Below are 17,504 nucleotides of genomic sequence, written 5' to 3' on the forward strand. Positions count from 1 at the left end.
AGTCATAACTTTAAAAGTTTTAATTATAAATAAAATATTTAAATTTTAAATATTATTCTCAGCTTATAGTTGTTCAAATTAATATTTACAATTTTTTTAGATAAATTTTGTTTTGGTCGTGACTGTTATAAATTTTAAGTTTTGGGACATTATTGTCATTTTTTCAAAAACAAATCCTTCTTCTTCTTCTTTTTTTGTAGATCGATATTTTTTGAAAATTATCACGTGGGATACAATAGTTCAAGCGAAAGACTTCGCTTCATGAATGGGACAAACATCCTTTGGTAGAGAACAATATCATCAGTACAAAAAATGAAAAAGCAAAAAAAAAAAAACTGTAATTTATAACAACGATAAAGACAACAAAACCCTCCTAATGTATAAAAAAATTAACCTCCTAATTTATTTTTTACTCCCATTACTATTACTATTATTATTATTATAGTGACACTCTTATCCCATTATGATCAATGCAACTTGATCTAACAAATTAACGAAGCAGTTCCAGTATGGTGTATTAATATCAATTTTTGAAAATATAGTAACATTTTTAACAAAGCGCATTAATATTAATATTATCCTTAATATATTGTCTACAGTGCATGGTGCAATGTTTGTGTTTAAGAAAACAAGGCAAATTCAATAGGAAGCATCATGCTATTTACTCTGAAAACCTTTGGAAAGAGACCAACTAGTATTTGGTTTAACCAGAAATAAAATTATATTAACCTAATCAGACGTATCGAGTTTGAGCAATGAAAATGCAATATCATTTGATAGTAAAGTTTATACTCAAAAGCTCCTAACTCAGTTTGATTCAGAATAGTTGCAGTCTTGACTTCGGACACCAAATGATTTGCTGAAAAAAAAAAAGAAAAAAAAATTCCTCATGAAAGATTAAATCTTACCAAGACAAAAAGAAAGATTAAACGTTACCACCATAATTCTTGTCCATGCCAAAAATAAAAGGCAACATCAAATTTTTTTAATTTTTAACAACAACAACAACTTTCAAAAAAATAGGTTGAGGATGATGAGTTATAAATTTGATACGAATTTTTTTTTTTATAAAAAATTAAAGTGAGTTGGATTAAGGTCTCAAAGAATCACCATGACTAATGCATGTCTGTAAACTTAAAAAAATATCTATAAATTACTTACCAATAATATTTTCAGATGTAAATTATGAGTCAGATTTTTGCCAAAAAAGGGAAAAAACCGTTGTTTGTTAACAATTTGGTGAAAAATTGATTTGGGAAGAAGGAAAGGGTACGTTGCTGAGAGGGAGGGGCATGTGGATGGGGTGAGAGGAGAGAGAGGGATTAGTGAAGACTGTGTAGGCGTGGGAATTCATTAATCGCAATACCAAACAGAGCCTAGGCTGGTCCCTCACTAGTCCACGATACGCCAAACCTATCTTCATTGCTTTCTTAGCCTACAGCATCCTTCTGCTATAAAGACAAGTCTACTCATTTATCACATGTCTCCTATACTTGTACACACACACATGCATGCATAAGTACGCACATACAAAGTACGCTCATTAATTATGTTTGAAAATAAAATCAACTTTCTATCACTCCCTTATTTAAATAAAATAAATAAATTTAAATTATATTCTCTCTCACATAACTTGACTAATAATTTAGATAAAAATAATATTAAAAAATATAATTAATATCCTTCTAAAGGGTATCTCATAACGAGGATAGGAGTAATTATATACTCCTTTTGTTTTTATTTGTGAAGAACAAACTATATCATATAATTTAAAAAAATTACTTAATTATATTAATTGTGTCTGATAATAAAAAAATTAAATTAAATTATTCTTTATTAATTATATTAATTAAACCTTCATTAATTATTTCTTATGACGATGAGTGATAAAATTATGAAGAATAATTTAAAAAGTTTATAATAAATATCTTTTAAAAAATATAATTTTGCTTATATAAAAAAAGTAAAATTGATAGTTTCTCCAATAAATAAAAATGGAGAGAGTATAATATAGGGTGTTAGTAAACTGTTTTATGGATTTTTTAAAAAAGTGAGGTTAAATTTTAATCTCTTAAAAATTTTTATCTACCCAATATAAGTGCTTTAATAATGAGAATTAAAATTTTGATGCGTTAATTTTTTTAAAAAGAGCAATAGATGAAGTAAGGGTGTAGTTAAAAAAATAATTATAAAAATTACTCAATATTTTATATTACAGAATTAAGCAAAATTTTTAAAAGATTACCTCTATTATGGTCCCGGAGGAGTATATAGTTTGTTGGTGTATTACCTTTTATATGCCTTGACAGTTTTATTGGGAGGACACTTTAATCTCAATATCTTGAAGGAGATTAATCTTTATTATAGGAAGAATATCCTTCTTGTGACTCGCTAAAATATAAATTTTATATTCTTCTTGAACACAAATTTTTGTCACCAAAGTTAGAGAAAAGAAGGGTAGGAGTCACATTTTAATATAACACAACACTATCATCTCAATTCACAACAAATTGAGTGAGCATGATATATATATATATATATATATATTGTTAAAACAAACGGTTTTTTTCCCTCATACATTGCTTAAGGTTTGGGAAGTCAAGATGTTCATGGTTGGTGAGTGATAAAATTTTTATTTTATCGTAGATTTGAATTTTTTATATGAAAACTTTTTGATAAGAACTTGCATGATTTATTAATTCTGAGCAATGCTGTTCATGGTTCAAATACTATGCAATACATATGACATGGCTTTTGACTCTTGTCTTCATAAGAATCAAAGGCAAACAAAATTGTAATTAATGGGCCTTTTAAAGCGCAAATGACCCATTTAGATTAATTCAGTGGGTTACGCTGTCGTAAAGAGTGAAACTTCCTCGTCCTTTTGTTATAGGCTTTTCCGGTTTTGAATAAAATGAAATAATCAATTTGGGCTTCCCTATGCAAGCCCAAGCCCAAAGAGCCCAGCACTAGATAAACCCGAGATAATTCAACAATGAACATTCTTGATGCTTCATATGCTATACACATAATAATAATAATAATAATAATAATAATCTGTTATACACGCACAGATTATTTCCTGGTTTTGTTTCAAGCTTATTGATTAGCGATATTCTCGGTTTTTTTTTCCTCAAGCTTTTTGCTGTAAGTTTTTTTTTTTTTGGTTAAAAGAAACGCTTCGAGAAAAATAATTTTATTTTAACACAATTTTAATTTTTTTAAAATATAACCCGGTCGAATCAATAACAAAATCTGATTTTTTTTAAAAAAAGTTTGATAGAAGATTTGGTTATCATTAACCAAACCAGGACATTTGAATATATAAATTAAAAATGCTCAAGTTTAGTACACTGACAGTAAAGATGTGGGTATATGTCATTCATGATATCAGTGTTATAATCTTTTTACTATTTTAAGATTAGATGATTCAAAGTGATATATCATAATAATTTATATCATCAATATCATTGTCACTGTAATTTTTTTTTCTCGGTGTCATTTAACATCATATAAAAAATTCCATAGTGCTATAAATATATTAAGTTAAATCCAAATCAAGATACATAAAAAAATTAACAAAAGATCTTCAAAAAATTGACTATCATTATCTTTTTCTTTTTTTAATCTTTTTTTACTAGCATTCATCTTTACTCTTCTCGTTGCCATCTCATTATCTTCAACATGAATCGTCATTATATATAATCTTTTTCAATGTCATTTTCATTATGCTTTCACCTTCATTATAATTACCATCAATGTATACTCCAATCAGATCATAAGAGTGATGATTTTAATTTCTTGTATGCGGTTCTTCCAAAAGGTTTCTTAGATGCCTTGACGCAAAGTTTAAGTATTTAATTTATTTGGACAGGAGAAAATGAAAGGAAAGACAATATGAGAGAATATGAAAGAAAAGGTTGAGATAACATAATTTCTCTTCTTGTGTGTTTAGATGAACAAGATAAAACTAACAGAGAAAATAAAGCGATTAATTTCGTTATTGTAATACCGATATGGAAACGATGCTGGCCTCATATCTTATTTTCTCCTACGAGACAATTTTGGAAAGCTTGTTTTTTGTACAGCATTTCTCCAGTTTTGAACAGAAAATTTTTGTAGTAAAAAAAATGTGGATTCCATTTATCTTTTTTCTCCAACTTTTATTTTCTTCCCTTACTATCCAACAAAAATACAGAAAAATATATTTACTCTCAAACTGAGGGTCATGCCATAAATGGCGAGCATGTATAGTGCCACTGGGCCAGAAGGGCTTTGGCACGTTGATTGATAATAATACTAGAAATCAAATAATTCTATGTTAAGACTCAAGAAAATATTATTGCTTTTAATATTATTTATAAGTTATTTTTAATATTTTTATCCAAACTTTAAACTTTATTAACGCTGTTTAAAAATTTAATAAATTTTTAAATTTATCTTTATTAAATATACAGACTTTAAAAATAAAATAATCTAACATTTAATAATATTTTCAACATTTAATATAATAAAAAGATAAATGTAAAAAAAATTATTAAGGCGCTTTATAAATAAAATTAAAATAAATACCCTCTCTCAGTCCTAAATAACATAGGAGGAGAAGGCACTATGTGGCTGAAATTGGAGAAGACAGTATCCAAGCATAGTTTCATATATATTATCGATATATCGATCATATCAATGTTATTCCATAACATTAAACAGCACGTCGATCAGAACTATACAGAACAATCAACATATATAAGTACGTAAATCATAGTGTCTCTATATTCGTCGTTCGCTAACAACATTTATCTAACCATTCTGCAGACTGTTTAATATATTAACAAACACACAAAATAAAGAGAAAGAAATCGAACTCACAGTTAATTAATTGTTTGGTTCTATCAGAGAAGAAACGAGCTGAAACAAGAAATAATTCTGCAATAACTTTCTATATCTGATCATCATTTACACAAATTTATGATACACGTGTACTGTATAGTATAAAAACGAACTTAATAATTGACTAGTAGACATTACTCCCAGATTTTTCTTTCTCTTTCCACTCTAATCCAATAATCTGCATGGTGAAAACCTGATCTTATACTCAGAAATGGTCTCAAGTTTAGGTGACCAAACTTGTTCCTTTGACCTCACAAGTTGTTCATAGTGCTTCTGCAACTCTGGAGTACTGCAAATGAAGCTTTTACTTGGACTGTTGTTATTATTATTACTACTACTACTCTCACCATTAGTAACAATGATCTCTTTATCATCTTTATTGTGATCTCCTTCAGCAATTAGCCTCGTGATGAACTCTGGATTGACTTTCATGAGAGCCCTTCCATTGGGTCCCTTTAGGTACTCGAACGGGCACTGTCCGAACTTTATCGGGGACCGGTTAGGGGATGAACCGAGGGCGGCGAGGGAGGAGGCGGAGAGGACGCCGCCGCCGCAGCTGAACCGGTCGATGGGGAGGACGAAGTAGGTTTGCCCTAACATGAGCTCATCGTCGATGGCGAGGGCCGGGACAGGGTGGCCGATAAAGAAGGAGTCGGCGTGGCACACCATCATCTCCGGGAACTGGAACATGATCTCTCCGGCGATGTGCTTCTTGCCTGTGAGAGTCTTGATGGTTCCTTCCCAAAACACGAGCTTCACTGAGGATGATGAAGATGAAGAATTAGGGTTTTGGTGAAAGCATGGGGTTAGGGTTAGCAATGCGTTTCCCATTTTAGAAGAGGATAAGAAAACGTGGATGTTTGGGTGGATAGAAATAGAAGAAGAAGAAGGAAGAAGAAGATGATACACAGATACAGAGAGAGAGAGAGAGAGAGAATAATATTATGGAAAGAACATTTGACTTGGATATAGTCTAGGTTTGTGTCCCTTGTGATTATGAGTGATGATGTGGTCTGTGGTCAACCATGCCGGCGTTGAATTTTTTTTGCCCTCTCGTGATTTGAGGGGATAATGTTTAATTAAAATTTAAAATTAACGGCAATAAATAGTTCGCAATTGGATATAAAATTTATCAATTACCACTACTGTATACTACTCTAGTGCTTAATAAAAAGACAAAATAAATAAAACTTTAAGGAATGTTAGTTATAACTTTGAAATTGTAAAAAAATATAATTTTTTAATTTTATCTTTTTTTGTAATTAATAAACAAGGGGTTGAATTGAAAAAAATATTAATTATTCTAATTTTATGTTATATTTATGATTAAAAAATATTTTAAACTTCAACTTATATTGAGAATCGGAGAAATTATGATTTTTTCCAAAAAATATGATGCAATTAATATACGATATTCACTTAATTATTTTTTTAGTATAAATTTTTATGTAATTTTTAATTGCTATTGTTTTACTTCAAATCATTCGTCTTCTCCTTGTGAACATGTGTGTGTGTGTGTGTGTGAGAGACTAATATTGTTTTGTTAGATTAAAAGATTTAATTTTTATCACTATCCATTTTCTGTACACTTTTAAATTTTATGTTGATCATCGGATATCATGGGTCTATCCCATATCAAACTGAAAGAATTTTAACAAAGGCCAAACTAATCCGAAAATGAGTTAGGATGAGAACTTGAAACCCTCTTTGTTAAACTAATGCAACTTTCTTAATTACTAGTTGAACCATGTGTGATCTGTCCACTGTCTGGTGGTATTGGTGTATAATGTAACGATACACACACATACACACATTAAAATCACAATGGTTATTGGATTTAAATAAAAGACATTTGGCCAAAAACAAAAAAAATAGAAGGCATTAGTTTTTTTGGAACAAGGTCAAGAGTTCAAACTCTGTAAATAAAAAATTATATTGGGAAATTATTTTAAATTAATTAATTAATCTCAATAATGCTTGAATATGATGTATATGCCAAGTATATATGAGTAGATACACACACATATATTAGTTTTTTTTTTGAACATATATATACACATATATTAGTTTTACTGAAACGTAGCCATTGATTTAAACAACATATTACTAACTTAGAAATTATTAATTTTTTTACAATGGTTGAATAGTCATACCTGAATTAATTAGTTGTGTCATGTTCGATGGAGTGGCGAATACAATTCTTTTAGTGGTTGTGGCATGCATTACGCACTTGAGTACTAAACCCATTTGACCATACATAAATAATAAGAAAGCAAACAAAAAGCAAAAAGAAGTTAAACCTTTTACTTTATATTTTTATTCACAATATGGAATATTCAAATCTAATCATGTTTCTTTCTTAATATCTCAGTTTATATTGAAGATGCTTTCGTGTAAAGTACAACGTAAACGCCTGAATTTGGACATGCTTAAGGTCAGAAGCTAAAGAAAATGGATTCGGACAAATATGGTCAGAAACAATGGAAAAATAATAATAAAATAATGATTATTGTTATAAAAATATTGAAAGTTAAAGGGAAAAAAAAAACGTCTCATTTCGCATAATCTGCCTGGCAAGTGCTTTTGGGGTATATCCACAATGATTATGGTGTGTGGCGTTCAACCAAATTTAAATTTTCTTCTTTAGTTTGGTATTTAAAAATTAATATTATGTCATACACGTTAGAATATTCATATTTTGTTTAATTTTTAGAAAGCAGCAACATGCTTTATAAAACTATTTCCATTTCAAGAGTAATACTATTATACTGGTCAAAATTAATATTATAACCTCAAAGTGTTTGATGTAATAATATGATATGTTATTTAAAATATTTATCTAAAGTTCAGAGATATATTTATATGTTTTTGATTAAATCGTTCAAGAAAAGACAAATTGATGACATAACTATAATTTGACATCTAAATGATATAAAGCTTAAATAGTTTAGCTGATGCAACAAGAAATTGTATTGGCATAAAAAATACAGCCACTCTATCAAGATTACCAAACAAATAAAAAATAATTAATTAACTTGATTGGAATGATGCAGAATTTTTTTAGCTACATCAAAAAATTTGAATATAATCATACTCACAACCTTGCTCCGGTTTTTTTGTTGCTGCACACCTTACTCTATTTTTGCCATCTAAACAGTCTCCCATAGCATGATTAGGGAATAGGATGCAATGCAAATATATTTGATGATCGAAATTTCTATATTGCGTTCGGATTAATGAAAATTAAAATTTGAGACTGGTCAAATCTCTTATTTAAATAGATGAAAATTTATAAATTTAATGTGATATTTTAAATATAATTTAAAATTTAAATTCAAATCCATCCATATCACCTAATAAATGTTGTGCCATTAAAAGAAAATTTTGTTAAAAAATAATAAAAAATTCAACAAAAGCCAAATAAATAAATAAATGATAACAGAGACTTTTTTCACTTTGTCCGAAAGCGAGAGAGAAACTATTCACACACATTTTAAAATTTAAATATAACTTAGTATCAGATTTTAAATGTCAGAATTATTTCTATATACATCATTCGAAGTTCAAGAGATGATCAAGTGCAAATTAATCACGTTCAAAATAAAATAATACAATGATTAATCAAATAATATATCTTTAATTTTTTTTGGTGAAAAATATATATCTCTTTGCACCATTTTTATTGTTCGCATATATTTTTTTTATCAGAGGTAATTTTATTTAAGACATAGTCTTGAATGTGAGTAATTTTTTCAGTCACAATTTAAATCTTGATTCCTCATATTAGAGGAATCAACTCCTTCTGCCAAGCTCTTTCTATAGCTCAAATGATTAAGTGCTTGTTTGAAATTTCATTTAGTCAGTTCAAACTGCAATTTGTAAGTCTAAAGACTGGTCGGGGTAAGAAAATGTGCTTCGATAAGAATAATTGACAAGTGGACCTTTCTTTAGAAACTACCATTAGGTTAAAAATTAAACTACTTTTTGAAGTTCTTACATTAATTGCTTTGAGATCTAATGTAATGGCAATGATGGAATTAACTATAGTCAAAATTATGGTTGTTTGGATGTCCAACATCAATCGCCATCTCAACAATAAATGTAATTAGATGTGTGTTTGCTTTAATTTAATAGAAAAAACAAATGTTTATCATATTAATCTCACTATAAATACTAATCTAATCATCATAATATAAGTTAGTCTCGTTCAGAAAGTATGAACATGCACCCAATTAAAACCATCACTGGTCCAAGCAAAAAATAAAATAAAATCAAAACCATCCACAACCCATAAGGCATCTAAGCTGGATTCGTTGACTCTAGTGTAGACTTTGAAAATTTACTAATTAATTAATTGATATATATATACAAGCACACCTTTAGAAAAGGGCACTGTATTTACACCCAACTAATTCATTCAATATTCATATTCATACCTACAAAGCACGTGATAATTAATTGAGAGTGGTTATATGCTTCTCACAACACTATTGTTGCTTAGTTCTCACAATTAATAATGTTTTTTTTTGTAAGAATGTAAAAATACGTGCTTATTATTTATTTTATACCCAATAAATTTATTCAAATATTTTTTCTAAGGCCTATGACTTTCACGTGGCTATTAATAATTTTCTCTTTTTTCATTGAAGCGTTTTTCGAGGATAGATGATATAATTAGAAAGTCAATTTATAATTCGATTAAAGTTGAAATTATATGCAACAATATATGTAGTACGTCTTTATTCAGAAAATTCATGTGCGTTTATATTTCCCATTTTATCCTTTAAATAGGGATTCTTCAAACGTATATATGGAAGGTTAATTTAGACAATAAAATGCGCAACTACTTATTCATAATATTTTGTTGGAAAAATTTTCTAATTTCAGACTTAAAGATAATTAACAAAAACTCTGACTTTTGTTATTCGAAAAAAAAAAAAACTAAAATTTCCGCGTATTTTTTGTATTAACAAAATAGTTTTATTTATTTATTTGTAATAAGTTCGAAAAGTAGGCTCAGCCAATAGTAAAGATTTTTTTTTTGAGATATTGAGAGCAAATGGTGAATTTCTCTCAATTAAGTTGTTACTTGTTACATAAAATTTATTTATTTTTATTTTCAATCACAATAAACAAATATCATTAAAATTTTAATAAAAATAATTATTATTAAAACACTATTTAAACATTTTTAAAATACACATAGACACTCCCTTATCTATCTCAAACTTTTGTGTATATTCATTGTGCATGGTCTTTGCTCTAGGGATTTTATTGAAGATAGTTTACACAATTACTGGGTCAAATAACGGAGAAGAAATTAAAACATCAAAATCAAAAGAGAAGGTTACTTACAAGGATTATACATTAGGCCTTTACATACATCACATGAATTTAGTTAACTAATTTTCTATCCATAAATTACACGCCAAAATTTTTTGTAATCAAGTGCGTCACATTACTTGTAGTATGTCTAATTAGGATATCTTAAGTCATCTAAATAAAATCTTACATGACATTATTTTAATTAATTTTATTTCTATACATAAAAAAATACATATTTAATTTCTTTCTTCTCTCTCTACTATCATTAATATTAAAATTAATTTATATTTAATACTATATGAATATCATGTTTTTATTAAACAGATTGCAAATGATGTGGTCCACTCGATCTACCTAACCCAAGATAATGATGCATCACAAAAATACTCTCATTCAATATATATATATATATATATATAAGACTTTTTTTGAGATTAAATGTTAAAAATATAAAATATTTTAATTTTTCAATGCATGTAATTAATAATTTTTTAAAGTATTCTTAATAAATAAATAAATCACTTATTGTTTCATCTTTAAGTGAGATATTCTATTAAATAAGAGTAAATATAAAAATATTATAAATATTGTAAGTTCAAAGGCAATATGAACTAACCTACTGGGAAAGATAATTCAAATAAAAATACTTTACTCTCTCTAATCCATATTATAAGGTACATCTAACTATGTCATCGAAATCAATGAAAAGTGATTAAATTATTAACTTTATGAGAAATTAGAGTAAATTTCCAACTTTATCTTAAATGAAAAAAATTTAAATTTATTTGTATTACATTCTCTCTCATAATTAATACATTCTCTCTCATAGTTAATATATTTAAATAGGGACAATATTAAAAAGTTAAAATTAATACTTCATCAAGTGTCTTATAGTAAGGATCAAAAAATTCTTCTAAAAAATGCTCAATAATAGGGACAGGAGGGAGTGCGGTATTCCCCCTAATAAAAATTATGAATATCTTTTAACAATAATTCACATATCAATAAAATCTTTATTTCTTATAAAAATATATATTATTTTTCTTTTGTACTCTTAGTTCTAATTTATAATAAGTAAGAGGAATATCATAAATTCAAATACAAAAGAATCTAGGTTAATAAATATAAGGAGTAAATTGAAAAGTTTATTTACAAATTATAATTTGCTTATATTTTAAATTAAGATTAGGTGAAAAAAAAAACTTATATTTTGAAACAAATGCAGTATTTTTGAAGAATAGGAGCAATTGATTACTGAATTTCTGTGTTCTTAAGACATGTATTTTTGAGTTTGTCCAATTATTAATTCAGCAATCACAAGACAACATTAGTTGTTGACATTTTCGTTGTTATGACATTTTCAGTCCTCAAGAGCCAATCATTCATCGTCACCGTCGCCATTGATATCATCAATTATCACCCTCACTCTCTATTTTCATCTACTCGTTATTATATCGCTTTAATTTCAACCCCAATATATAAAGGGAGAATATCAAGTACGGCCCCAACGGAGAGACGTAATTGCTCTGCAAGCCCAACAAATTCTAACATTTCTCTACAAGTCTAAAGTTTTCTTATGCAATTATTTTCCTCACAGCCAAATGACCCAATTATCCTTAAAAAATGAAAAGATCACAAGTGTAAACTCAGATATGCTCGTGTAAACATACGGACTCTTTGTTGTGATAATTGAAAATTTTTTATTATTTACAAACCTTCTATTTTTAATTCTTTTCAGTTAACTTATTAATTTTCTCCTCCTCAAATACAAGTATACACTTTCATGAACTAATTAAATAAACTTCTTGTTATAAATTAAATAATTAGACTTTTCTTGATATTTTATATGAACCTTCTGTTGTTAATTTTCTTTAGCTAACTAATACATTTTCTCAAGTATAATTGTAAATTCATATGGACTCTTGTGAATAAATAAACTTTTTGTTGTAAAGTTGGGATTTTCTTGTTATTTATAGATATTTTGTTGTTAATTTCTTTTGGTTAACATGTAACACAGATATTCTCACTCATTAGGGATAGTTTGGCCTTTTCAAGTTAGAAAATTAATTACACTTGAGACTTTTGAATATGTAACAAAATATCAAAATATATTAAATTTGTAGAGAAATTATGAGGCTATTTGAAATTATTTTTATTTTATTGTTATGAAAACTGATGTTTTGTAAAACATGTTCTGAGAATAAAAAAATAATAAAAATATATATATTTTTATTTTTTTTATTATTCTCCAGAACAATAATTCTAAAATACCTGAAAGTTATTTTCATTTTTCTGTTCTCCAAAATAATATTTTTTTTTGTTTTTTAAGACACTTTTTAAAAATATGTTGCCAAATATATTTTTTTATTTTTTTTATTTTGAAGAATAAAAAACTATTTTAAAAACAAGTTGTTAAACAATCGTATTTCTTTGACGTGCATATATACTATTCTCCCGTATGTGAACTTATCCATCCACCTAATGATCCATCATTATGGCCTTTCACTCCAACAACACCAACTTCATCAATAATCAAATTCTCATTCTCTTTTCTTTCTTATGTCTAATTAATGTTAATTCTTCTCATATATATTTCATATACTGAAACTATTATGAGTGGGATCTTAATAATCAACAACATCAACTTGACAAAGTTGAAACTATATATTGACTTGGTCACTTACATATATATGTTTCACACAATATGATAATAACCAAACTATTCAAAGCATAACCACCTAAATCTCAATATCCCCGCAAAATGAGAAGTTATATTTGACTTCCTCTATTAGTACTATTGCTCAGACAAATATTATTTAATCATCGCGTCACATTATTTCAATCATTTGATATTCGCAGCATCTATATGTAGAAATGTTGGGACATGTGACTTTTTGTGTTTTAAATGTCTTGAAATGCTGTTAATAGAGAAGTATGGGAGAATGACAAATAAGGAAACTTGAAATATATTATGTACTTTTTATTGCTGAAATGTCATAAAATTATAACTCAAAGATTTTCATTTTAGATTAATTTTTTTACAAGATTTGTAATTGTTATTTTCCTTATAAATATTTCTTGATAAATGTCATTACTCGAGGATTTTATGCAGATGCCACTGAAAATACCTATGTCTATATGTCTCTGTTATTTTCTTTTTTAAAAAAGAAAATGACTAAGGCTATACCTATAACTAAATAATGTGCCGTACTGTAAGTATTTAATGTCACATATTTTTGTTCAGTTCAAAGAATTAACAGACTTGCATATTTTTGGTCAAATTACTAATTAATAATCACGATCTCCTTACACCTTTAATTGTTTTATCCAATATTAAACTAATCATCTCCAAAGTCTGAATGAACCTTGCAGCTTTAATTTTTCATTATATAAGAAAAATGATATATATATATATATATATATATATTGTTTTCTAAGGTTGTGGTAGCTGTGCGACTAATTTCTCAAAGAAACCAAGTGCCATTTAAGGTATTGAACGTCATCTTCCAAGCGATACTCTTTATACACACCTCCAGGTATTGAATCCTTAAATAATGTTGAAAAATGATAATTAATCTATAACATATCCAATGTACAAATTCTAAATCATATCCACCTTTGAAAATATATATTATTTTATTTTTGTCGAGTACAACAATTTAATTCATTTATTTTCACTAACAATAAAATGATTGTCATTAAAGTTTGAATGATTAAAATTATTATTATTGTAAAAATACAAATATAGACTACTTTCCTATATCTAGCTCAAACATTTGCATATATTAATAGTCATTGATTTAAGTATATATTATTAAAAGGTAAAAACTTATATACTTAATCTAATATATTTAATGTGCTTGTTTTTAATTAAATTAAGACATGTAAATTTTATATAAATTGTTTATTTTATAATAAATTTTTATTATTAATAATATTAACATCATGATTTGATTGAATATAAATATATTAAATATATAGAATAAGTTTTATCCTTATTAAAAATAGTCAATGAAATCACTCCATCAGGAAAGCGTCAAATCAAGAGAGGATTCCTTACAACAATTATCCATTACATATGTTACATGAATTTACTTAAACTACTTTTCTATCCATAAATAATTATAAGCCAGTTTTAAAGATTAATTTTAAAACCACAAGTTAAAATGATACGTCATTGTAACGTAGAATTTTTTGCTGCCAACCATGAACCATAATGATACAGAAATACTAAACGTTTTGCAATTTGAACAATTAATTATTAAATTTCTTTGTTATAAAGACATGCAATATGATTTTGTCCAATTAATTCAGCAATGACAAGGCGACATTAATTGTTGACATTTTCTTGTGACATTTTCAATCCTCAAGAGCCGCTGAGCCAACCATTCATCGCCACCATTACTGTCAATATCCTACTCTCTTCATTTTTATATATAAAGTATTTTTTAGAAGTTTATTCTATCCCTAAACATAAGGGGTGATAATGATATTTTTTAGTAATTAGACAATTTTAACCCTGTCTTGAAAATGGAATAGATCTTTAATTTATATTTTCCCTACCACCATCATGATATTAATTATGATATTATTAGGGGTAAAACTGAAAAATCATTGTGTTTTTAGAAGAGTTCAACTAAATAATAACCATTTATTAGTATGCGAGATTTAATTAAAAATACCTTATATATAAGGATGGAAGGAGTAATTCACTTCTGTTTTCATCCAATACTTATTACTTTGGAGTACTTCCTTCGTCCCAAATTATAAGGCACTTTTAAATGAGTTTTTTCATCTCAAAAAATAAGACACTTTAAATAAATTAAGGTTTTATTAAATGCACTAATTTTAATATTACCTTTTCTTTCTCTATAATTAATTTCCGTCACTTCTCTTTTCAATATATTAAATGATAGAGATTTTTGAAAGTTTATATTTTTATTTTAGAAAGATAAGATTGTTAAGTGTATTTAATGAGATTTATTGATATGTGAGATTTTATTTAAAAATATTTTATAATTTGAGACGGAGGGAATATGTAGTTTTGTCCCTTTAATTTCAACCCATGTTTATATTTTCTCCAATCTTATTTATAAATAACTTAAAAACATGTTGGATAAATTACTTTCACTTTCAAACAAAATCACAAATAATAATAAAACTCATTAAATATATTTTATAACCCTACTTTTTCAAAATAAAAATATAAACTTTTTAAATGTCATTCATTTAAGATATACTTCATTTTTTAAAGAATATTAAGAAGAGAAAATATATGAGAAGGGTGATACTGAAAAAACATCATTAATAAAATCTTATTTTTATCAAAATGTATATTTTGGGGTGCCGAATCTCCCTTAAAAGCTGTATAAGGCAAAATTAAAAAACTTATTAAATTTTTAATTAGACAGAGTTAATGAAATTTAATTTTTTTAATTCCAATAAAACATGTTAAAAGTATTTACAATAAGTTCCATATGCGTATATTATTATTCATGTTTCATGACATATGTATATAATAACTTGCTACAATGATTTCGGATCCCATACTATTAAATAATTTAAATTCGAGCATTATTGAGTTTACATAGATTACCTCTCTTACCGTGTTTCTCTCCATATACAAATATAGGATACAAAATTTCTTTCAATTAACTCAACCATAATTATAATTAGCTGGTGACCTACGCTGAATTTCATTTTATACACATACATACATATATTATTAAAATATTCAAGTGTAAGTGGACTTGAGCTAATATAAGATACCACATATTGGGTAGAATTGAGCTCATACATAAAAAGGAACCATAAACTTAACACCTGAAATTTTGAGTTAAAATATCATGATCATGTCATCCGCTTCTCTTTGCTAGTTGTTCAATCTCTTCATTTTTGGGCTTTATCACTCAATTTTTTAAACAAATGGTATTAAAGCATGATTTTGTATTAGACTTGTATGAAAAAAAATGATATTAGAAGTATATATTGTGTGTGCATCTAAAGTTCAAAATGAGACTAGCACTGGTTGAAGTGAGAAGGAGTTGTTGTGTGCATCATACTATTTGAAACTTGAGAATTGAGCTGGCCTTAATTTTGGGAGCAAGGTCTTAATGTTTATGATCTCTTCAATGCTTGTGAGCTCAAACTTGATGGAGACATTGCTGGGATGTCCAAGGTGTGTAAATTGATTATTTGAGTTGAAATCTTACACTAGATAGAATTAGACATAATAAATTTTTATATATATATATATAAAATAAAATGACAGAACTCATAAACTCAAGCCTTGAGTTTTTAAGTTAAAATATAATGTCATCTACTTTTCTTATAGCCCATTTGTTCTCTCCTCCATTTTTAGGCTTTATCGGTCCACATTCCTAACACACACATTGATATATATATATATATATATATATACACTAATTCAACATATACATGAGATTTCCGAGTTAACAATGATTGTAGTTATTAATTACACTACAATGATCCATAATCAAATTCACTTTCTCAACGATCTAATATTCTTCGTGTATCAAACGAACTTCATATCTTAACGGCTCATTTCTAAGGGGGAACATGGTAAAAGACTACCTTTCAGTTAGTGGGATCTTAATGATCTGCAATAATAACAACTTGACAAATTGAAATTACATATTGACTTGGTCGTCGCTTACATCTATTTAATCCATTATCTGTTAATGTGTGTGTGTACTGTGTATGATAAATCAAAATATTCAAAGTTTAACCAAAATCTATGTATCCCCACAAAATGAAATGTTACATATTTGACTTTGTCTGTTTATTATGTGTCAATGTATTGATGAGAAGAAGACACCATTTCATGGGAGATGTCTCAACAAATATTTAATTATCATGTGTCACATATTTTCGATCATTTCATACGGAAGACGACTAATTAAGCTACCCTATAAATAGATAATGCCACGTATTTAATTAATTACCCTATATATATTTTTGGTCAAATTACTAATTAATTATAATCTTACACTTTAATTGGTTTTTTCACTTTAATTATTTACTTGATATATCCGATACTATATAGTACTAATCATGCAAAGTCTGAATGTGTCCTGCCGCTTTTTTGTTATATAAGAAAATAATAATCAAAATATGAATTACTAGCTAGAGAAGTAATCTCGACATAGCCAAGAAATTTCATTAGTTTTGTTTAAGAAAGGGTTTTGAACCTGAAAATGACTTCAGTTAGGAAGATCTTGGCTCTGGCAAGGAAGAGTTTGAAAATAAATATTCGCTTATATTAATAATTC

General features: G+C 27.1%; 1 protein-coding gene across 1 annotated transcript; it reads right to left on the reverse strand.

The window, feature by feature from the left end:
- Positions 1–4,917: 4,917 nt before the first annotated feature.
- Positions 4,918–5,805, reverse strand: LOC129297230 (uncharacterized). Its single transcript, XM_054935593.1, has one exon. It carries the CDS (start codon positions 5,716–5,718, stop codon positions 5,053–5,055), a length of 666 nt encoding a protein of 221 aa, XP_054791568.1. The 5' UTR covers positions 5,719–5,805; the 3' UTR covers positions 4,918–5,052.
- Positions 5,806–17,504: the final 11,699 nt, after the last annotated feature.

This window comes from Prosopis cineraria, unplaced genomic scaffold, assembly GCF_029017545.1.
Source record: "Prosopis cineraria cultivar Desert tree isolate PC_DT_omini unplaced genomic scaffold, ASM2901754v1 PC473, whole genome shotgun sequence".
In the NCBI taxonomy this organism is placed as follows: Eukaryota; Viridiplantae; Streptophyta; class Magnoliopsida; order Fabales; family Fabaceae; genus Prosopis; species Prosopis cineraria.

Coding starts and splice junctions, on each gene's coding strand:
- LOC129297230 (XM_054935593.1), bottom strand. CDS start 5,718: ATGGGAAACGCATTGCTAACCCTAACCCCATGCTTTCACCAAAACCCT.